Raw genomic sequence first — 9038 nt, 5'->3', positions numbered from 1 at the left:
TCTCTCTCTCTACCATATTTTAATAATAATAATAATGACTATTAGTGAGGACCAATTATATAAAGATAACTTGAAAATGGGTGAAGTAGTCCTTTTATTGAAAAAGAAAATAGTGAAAATAACTAAAAGAAAATAGGGGCGTGGATCAGAATTCGTTTTTAATTTCTGAAATCTTTTGATAAAATGTTTGACTTGTTTTCTGGATTATTGTTTTTTATTTTTTATTTTATATATTTTTTAAGATAAGAAAAAAAGTGCATAAATGGGATATTTTACTCACGACCCTTAAAAAACGGATCCGCGACCCACAAGGGGTCCGCGACCCTACGTTTGGGAACCCCTGGGTGTATAGCAACCATGAGGGTCTTCCTCCAGACTCCTCCCTAGCATGCCTGGAAGAAAAAGCAGTGGTACTACAGAGTAGAGACACAGTCACTGACAAGCAGCCTCTCTACAGGCACTGACTGACCACCGGTGAGCCCATAGGACCCCCTCAACAGAATATAACGGTCCCCCAAACTTATATAGTTGCCTATATTCTCTGATCTCACCTTCAAAATGCAGGGCTTCCTCCTAACGGCGATCTGGGTGATGATAACAACGTTGTTACCGTCTATGGAAGCCATCCACGGATTGTACAACTTCGGCCAGCAGCCCGATCAGCTCTTCTACAACAAGAAGAACAACTGCAAGCCCATCCCGGCCAACCTGCTGCTCTGCCACGACATCGAGTACACCGAGATGAGGCTGCCCAACCTGCTGGGACACGAGACCATGAACGAGGTGATTCATTGGTTGGTTCAGGTTGATTGATTAATTGATTGATTGATTTACTGAATAGCCTACTTTATTATTTTTATAATGTTTTTTATTAGGGAACGTTTTCAAAGATTGAATACTTTATTAACAGTTTGCAAAACACAAGGCAGTGTGGCACAGACTTATACAAAAGAATGCTAAAAGGATGACCCAGATAAGCCCAGATCAGGGCTTGTTTCCATTAAGGTCCTGTGTATTCAATTCAGCAGTGGTGTAAAAAGTAATGATAAAAAAAAAACGCAAGTAAAAGTATCAATACTGCAATGTAGAAATACTCTGTTACAAGTTACAAAGTCCGGTAATCAACATTTACTAAAAATAGTAAAAGTACAAAAGTACTGGTATTAAAATATATACCAAAAGTAAAAGTACTCATTATGCAGAATGTCCCATTTCACAATATCGTTATGTATAAAAATGTATTTAAATCGGGTGTGGCATTGCAACACATTGTGAGCTTGTAGATCTGCTATTTTCAAATAGCCAAAGTCTAAATAGGGCTGAAGTGGTTAATGTGTGTTCTGTAATAATAATCAAAATCTACAAAGTAACTAACACAAAATTGGAAATACTCCAGTAAAGTAAAACAAATACCTCAAAATGTTACTTAAGTACAGTACTTGAGTAAATTTACTTAGTTACTTTACACCACTGATTGATAGAATACTTTATTGACAGTTTGCAAAAAACAAGGCACAGTGGGTATACAACAGAATGCTAAAAGGACCCAGATAAGCCCTGATCAGGGCTTGTTTCAAAATGACATTTTGTCTATTGATTACTCACCTCATGGAGCATTGAATTCATGGAGATATTTTAAAACAAAAAATCTCCATGAATTCAAGGCTTCATGGGGTGTTTGATAGAAAATAAGTAATTTTTTTGGGTGAACTATCTCTTTAAGGCAGTGGTCTTCAACCTTTTTCATGCCAAGGACCCCTAAATTGATATATATTTGGGCCGCGGACCCCCATCTGAAAACGCTTTGTGCCAGGGACCCCCAGAAGCAAAGATTTAAGTTAAAAATGTTCGCTTTAAAATATATTTATATTCAAAGATATGCACACATTTTCAAGATTTTTCAAAAATAGCAGATCATGCCTTGCTACGAGCTTGTAGATGTGCTATTTATCTACGTTATCTAATTTCACTGGGGTACCCCCCCCCTCCCACAAGGGACCACTGGTGGTCCCCGGACCACTGGTTGAGAACCACTTGCATTAAGGTCTTGTGTAATTCCATTCAATTCATCCAGGTAATTGGATAGAAAATAAGTAAATTTTTTGGGTGAACTATCCCTTTTAAGGTCCAGTCCTGTGTAATTACATTCAATTCATCTACTAGGTGCTGCAGCAGGCCTCGTCCTGGATCCCTCTGGTGCAGAAGCAGTGCCACCCGGACACGCGCAAGTTCCTGTGCTCGCTGTTCGCCCCGGTGTGCCTGGACGACCTGGACGAGCCCATCCAGCCGTGCCGGTCGCTGTGCGAGGCCGTGATGGAGGGCTGCGCGCCCGTCATGAACGCCTTCGGCTTCCCCTGGCCGGACATGCTGGACTGCAGCCGCTTCCCCATGGACAACGACCTGTGCATCCCGCCGGCGGGCGTCGACCACCTGGAGGCGCCGGTCACCCAGGAGGGTAAGGGTTAAGGGTGGTGGTGTTACTGTTAGGCATGCAGTGTAGGAAGAAGTTCTCAATTTTGTTTTTACTTTAAGTAAAAGTATCAATGTAGAAATGCTGTGTTACAAGAAAAAGTCCTGTTATGCCAAATTTAAAAGGACAAAAGTATTGGCATCATTCTTAAAGTACCTAAAGTAAAAGTGCTCGTTGTGCAGAATGCCCCATTTCACAAGTGAAAACAGCAGATCTACAAGCTCACAACTGAGCTTGTAGATCGGCTATTTTCAAATGGCCGAAATGTACATAGGGCTGAAGTGGTTACTGTATGTTTTGCAATAATAATCAAAATCTACAAAGTAACTAGTAACTAAAGGTTTAAAGTAATTGTAGTGGAGTAAAAGTACAATATTTGCCTCTAACAGGGGCGGGCTGGGACCAAAATTCACCGGCCCACCGTTTTGTCAACGGGGGGGGGGGGGGGGGATGCGTTTCACTGTTTTAACCCAGCAGCCCTATGTAAATTACTCCACTGCTGAAAAGCATCCCAGCCCAAACAGTGACGGAACTAATAATTGGGCCGCACGACCCGGAAATTACCGTAATAATCCTAAAACTATAAATATAAATATATAAAATATATTTTTTTTTGGGTGGCCCACCGGCCATTTGCCCTGTCTTGGCGGCCTGGAATGGCGCGGCCGTTCCGGAATTGTCCCAAATTTCCCAGTGGTCAGCACGTCCCTGGCCTCTGAGATGTAGAAGTAAAAGTAGGCTACTGAAAATTGGATGTACTCCAGTAAAGTAAAAATACTAAAAGATTGTACTTAAGTAGTACTTAGTAGTAAGTAAAGTAAAGTAAGTAAATGTACTTAGTTACTTTCCACCACTGTTCCTCACTTAGGCTGAGTAGGCTAGTAATGAAGAAATACTCTGCTCCAAGTTCCAACTGCAAAAGGTCCTGTTTTCACAATTGTACTTGAGTAAAAGTAGTAGCCTATAAGCACGTCATTATGCGTGGGTGTCCCAATGCACCAGTCTTTTCAAAAGTTTTCAAAGGGGGAAAAACATCTTTCTAAGAAAATCTACAAAAAATTAAGCAGATCTATAATCTTTTTGAATAGACAGTACGTTTTCAAATAACTGTAGAGGAGGGGAAAAAGTAGCCTAGCTATTTTGCCTCTGAGATGTATAGTGGAGGATAGTAGCCTATGAATAATTGAAAAATGGAAATACTTGGGTAAAGTAGAACTACCTCAACATTTTACTCAAGTACAGTAGGCCTACTTGAGTAAATGTACTTTTCCCAGCACTGCTTTCCATCCAAAACCAGACTGGTTTATAAAAACGTACAAACTTAGACTTGCATGAATCAACATGCAACATGACCAAGCCTGTCAACACATCTGCACTTCATATGCAAAATCAATTCAGATATTTATATCAACGCAACCAGTGGTTCCCCCATAACTCTCAGAGTTACAGACCTCTAAGGGTCCATTTGAAACCCCCTCAGGGTACCCTGAAGGTCCCTGGACCCCACTCTGAGAACCATGTAAATGAATGATTTAGGCCAACTTCTAACATACTGGAGTGGTAGAAGAAGCACTCTGATTTTTGTACTTAAATAAAAGTAGCAATACCACAGTGTGGAAATATTCTGTTACGAGTAAAAGTCATTGCTGTATTCAAAATGATAAGTGCATGTACGCATTGCAATATATGCGTTGTGAGCTTGTAGATCGGCTATTTTCAAATAGCCTATGTATAGAATAGGGCTTAAGTGGTTGATGTATGTTTTGTAATAGCACCTAATAATATACATTAGCAAATTAACTTTTAACTAAAGGTTTTACATAAATGCAGTGGAGATGTGGTGGAGTAGAAGTCTAAAGTATCAAAATATGAAAACGCTCAAATAAAGTAAAAATACCTAAAACTTGTACTTAAGTATAGTACTTGAGTAAATGTACTTAGTTACTTTACCCCACTGACTGGGATGAGTCAAAAGCACGTCTACACTTGGGAGCAGTTAGTGTTGCTTAGAATGCATTGAGCTTGACTTGTCAATGATATACGTATTGAATACAGTCAAATATTCAAAATTAACTTTTTGTGTTTTTTCGTAAATTAACGCCCTACTTGATCATACTACAGCGTCACACAAAAGCATCAAAAATAGCAGATCTGGAAGTTTGAGCTTGTAGATCTGCTACTTTTGCTACTTTTGAATTTGAATCCTGAAAAGTAACAGTTTTGGACTTATGAGGTTTCCACCCGACAGAGACAATATATAGCCTACAGAATATCAATATTCTTTATATTTCGCTAGCAGTTAATCACTTTCAAACCTGGCATCCCTGTTTTGGGCATGTTCATTATAGGAAAAGAAATGTCAAATAAATGAGTTCAGTTCGAATACAGCAGATCCACGAGCTCAGAAAGATTCCCAAAGTGACGTGTTGTGAGCTTGTAGAGCTGCTATTTTCGCCGCAGGACATCATGTATGGCTATGTCTAAGATTGTTGGTTAACACCTAAGTGGTTTATTGTGTTTTAGTGCCCAGGGTGTGTGACGCCTGTAAGGAGACAGATGAAAATGACAATGAAATTGTGGACAACCTCTGCAAGAACGACTTTGGTAAGTCTTTCATTTATTACACACCACCATGCAAACATCTGTATACCACTGGATAGAAATGGGCATCAATTGAAACGACTCAATCAGATCAATGTTTTTTAAAAAAAACAGCAGATCTACAAGCAGATGATCTATACGCTTTTGAACTTTAAACAATTTTTTTTTTTTCTCAAATTGATTAGAATTGATTGATTTTGTTATTTTGGATAAAATATGGGCCAAATGTAGTCGGTAGCGCTGTTGCCTCACAGCTAGAAGGTCCTGGGTTCGATTTCCCGCAGGGGACGCTGTGGGCGCTGGGGGCGTGTCTTCTCCTCCGCGTCATCAGCGCCCATAACCTAGGTGGGGTTGGCGAAAGGGCCTACCCTGTGTGGAGTTTGCATGTTCTTCCCGTATCTCCTAGGGTAGTTAATACCCTCACAAAAACATGTAGTAATCCTGGTCGCTATACCGCCTCCCCCATGACAGCCGGGGCGCCTGATGGAGGGGAAGGGAACTGGTTGGAATAACGTGTTCCTTCCACACGCTACGTCCTACCGGGGAAACTCCCCCCTGTCAGGTGACAAGAAGGTCAGTTGGCTCTCATGCATTGAAGAAGGCATGAGCTCGGCCCTGGGCTCCCTAGGCTGGTGGGGGGAGTGTAGCGCCCAGGATCACTTAGAAAATTGGCACCGGGTGAAAAAGGGGTTACAAAATCGTGGGATAAAAAATGTAGTAAAAACTAAATATGGGCCAAAATATCAGTAATCCGGTATACTCTAGGACCCTCCAAAATCGATATCAGCATTGAACCCAAAATTCTGGCATCAGTTCTACTGTCCACAATGTATCCATGTCAACACAAAGGATGAATGTTTTCAATGAGACAATACGTCTTTGTTTATTCACGTCACCTCCCGTCCCCGTCCAACCTGTGCAGCTCTGAAGATCAAGGTCAAGGAGATCTCCTACATCAACGGCGACACCAAGATCGTCCCCGAGACCAAGAGCAAGACCATCTACAAGCTGAACGGCGTGACGGAGCGCGACCTGCGGAAGACCGTGCTGTGGCTTAAGGACGGCCTGCAGTGCGTCTGCGAGGAGATGAACGACATCAACGCCGCCTACCTGGTCATGGGCCAGAAGCTGGACGGCCACCTGGTCATCACCTCGCTGAAGCGCTGGCAGCGAGGGCAGCGCGAGTTCAAGAGGATCTCCCGGAGCATCCGTAAGCTGCAGTGCTAAAACAAACGGAGAGAGTGAGAGAGTGAGAGAGGGAGAGAGGGAGAGAGAGAAAGAGAGAGAGAGAGAGAGAGAGATTTTTTCTGTTCGAACGTCAGACACCCCCCCTTCCGTCCAATGCTCCCGTTCGTCGCTTTCATGGTCATTGAACAGGTGTTATCTATATTGGCTGCATACCTAAACATAACTCATATCTCATTGTGGTGGTGGTACACAGCAAAAATCCTGAGTGTTTTAACAGCGAGAGGGTTAAAAATCGACCACAGGTCCGTTAGATCATCTCTCAGGGGTTTTGACTGTGTTGGTTAGAAAACAGCAACATCGGGGGCTAATTATGAATACGACATTTTAAAAACAACGTTCACAAAGACAAAAAACAGCGACAGTCTAACTCACCAGAGCTTCCCACTCTGTGAGCAATGTGCCTCCCATTGACTCAAGCTATTCTCCTTCTAACTTCATTTCTGGAGTTGGGAACTAATCACACTAGCAGCTATACGGGCCAGGCCTGGTGTTTGCCGAAATTTGACTCCCTGACGGAATCCGACCCCCCCCCCCCCCCTTCACTACCCACCTGGTAGTCTGTAGCCCCCTATGGTACTCTGTAGGTTGCTATGGTACTTTGTAGTCTGCTATGGTACTCTGTAGCCCCCTATGGTACTCTGTAGCTCCATAATGGTGGTCTTTAGCTGCCTATGGCGCTCTGTAGCACTGCTAAAAGTCCTCCACTAGCTCCACACAGCCACCTTCACCCGCCTACCGTGCACCCTTGCCCCGCTACACTCCTCCACCACCATGGTGGGTGGGGCCTGGAGACCCTCCAGTATATGAGTTGGCGAAGGGGGAGTAGGATTCTGTCAGAGTGGGGAAAAAACGATAAGCCATTCTACCCGCCTACGAGTGGTCGAAGGAAAGTCCAAATTCCGGCAGGGAGTCAACTCTTGGCACAAACAGTCCATCAACAGAAAATGTTTCCGGTCTGTCCACCACATCAGACATAAAATAACCCCAAAGCTTTTGTGTACAGAACCTGGTCAGTACATTAGGCAATATTTGTATCCAATACATAGCCAGTTCTACTATAGCTATACATACAGATATACGTGGACAGATATTTAGGTGTATATCAATGAGTGAATTTGTGAGACATGTGTGCCTGGTGACATCCAGAGACAAAACTAAGTGATTTGTGTGTGAGTGTGCGTGTGGGTGTGTGTGCTTGTGTGTGTGTTTATTTTTGCCTTCCCCCCTTTTCTCTAGCAAAATGAGAGATAGCTGGCTATATTCTCTGCCTGTTCAACATTATGTCTGAGATATTGTTGGTCATTATTTTTTATATACTTGAGCCTCAATACTGCACTGTATAACGTTACTTTTCTACCCCACAGTGTAATAAATGGAATATTTTTCTAGTTCAGACTTTTAATATTTCCTTTTTAACATTGATTATATTATTTTTTCAAGTTACATATTTCACCTCCTCCTGCTAAAACTAAGTTTTAACTAAGAGCATCAGAATTGTATATTAGGGCTGATAATGATTTTTTTTTTTTGTCAAAGTGCAACGACTTGGAAAATGCAGATATTCCCACTGGTGTGTATGTGTGTATTGTAAAGTATTAATTTGCAATATTACTCTGTAAATATCAAATATGGGTGTTACTTTGCTTTGTACATAGTCTTCAGAGATAAATGTCACGGTTTGTAGACACATTAAATTTTGCTCTGTAAGCCAGTGGTTCTCAACCCCTCAAGCCAGTGGTTCTCAACCCCTCAGGGACCCCCAGGGGTCCCTGAGGGCGTTCCAAGGGGTCCCCAGCCAAATGTGTTAATACAGCATCACAATCATTTTAACCCCATTTATCCATATTTTATACGTTGGCTATTCAAAAATAGTAAATATACAAGCTCACAGTGCATCACTTTGTGCCGCGCTGCAAGCTTATACATCTGCTATTTTTGAACATTTTTGAAAAATCTCATAAATGTCCTGGCACAAAATATTTGGGATGGGGGTCCGCGGCCAAAAGACATATCATTTTGGGGGTCCTTGGCATGAAAGCGTTTGAGAACCACTGCTGTTAACAACCAGAAACTTGCAGGCAATAAACTCATGAAGCCGTATTCGGACAGATTTATGTTTATTCACTATGCAATGTGAAATAAATGACGTACACATTTACAACAATGTCTGTGAGCATGAACCTCCTTTACCAATTGGGCTGTAACTAATCCATTATTTTCTTAGCGATTATTCCATCGATTACTTCTGCGATTAATCAAATAATCGAAAACAGCAGATCTACAAGCTTACATTGCGTGGCGGTGTAGGTGTTGTGAACTTGTAGGTTGGCTATTTTCACTATATATATATTTTGTTTTACTCTTCAAATGACATGGCCAACATATTGATAGATTAGCCTATTAATCGATTATTGTATTAAATTATAGATGATTATTTTCCATAATGAATTAGTTAGGTAATTATATTGGTGCAAGTGCAACCATTTAACAAATTCAACTGGCCCAAGTAATTTATTAAGTTGATGGTTTGAGTCAGAACACGATTAATGATCAAACAGCGCCATCTAGTGGACTTTCCATATCACTGTCTGGTCATATAATATGACCACATGATAATGAAAGTAATTTCCATTCATAAGGACAAACAGTCCATTGGAGTTTTGTATGAGGGAAGTCTGAAGATGATTTCCACTTGTTTTCCAATACACTGATTCCACTG

General features: G+C 41.5%; 1 protein-coding gene across 1 annotated transcript; it reads left to right on the top strand.

The window, feature by feature from the left end:
• The first annotated feature begins 447 nt into the window (after window positions 1-447).
• On the top strand, window positions 448-8466 carry sfrp2 (secreted frizzled-related protein 2). The gene is made up of 4 exons (XM_080447438.1): window positions 448-783; window positions 2164-2455; window positions 4994-5074; window positions 5994-8466. The coding sequence occupies exons 1-4, from the start codon at window positions 559-561 to the stop codon at window positions 6296-6298; spliced, it is 903 nt and encodes a 300-aa protein (XP_080303564.1). The 5' UTR covers window positions 448-558; the 3' UTR covers window positions 6299-8466.
• Window positions 8467-9038: the final 572 nt, after the last annotated feature.

This window comes from Gymnoscopelus braueri, assembly GCF_963280865.1.
Source record: "Gymnoscopelus braueri genome assembly, chromosome: 2".
Classification (NCBI taxonomy): Eukaryota; Metazoa; Chordata; class Actinopteri; order Myctophiformes; family Myctophidae; genus Gymnoscopelus; species Gymnoscopelus braueri.
Note: the sequence above shows the minus strand (reverse complement) of the source record. Positions and strands in the feature narration are given on the sequence as shown.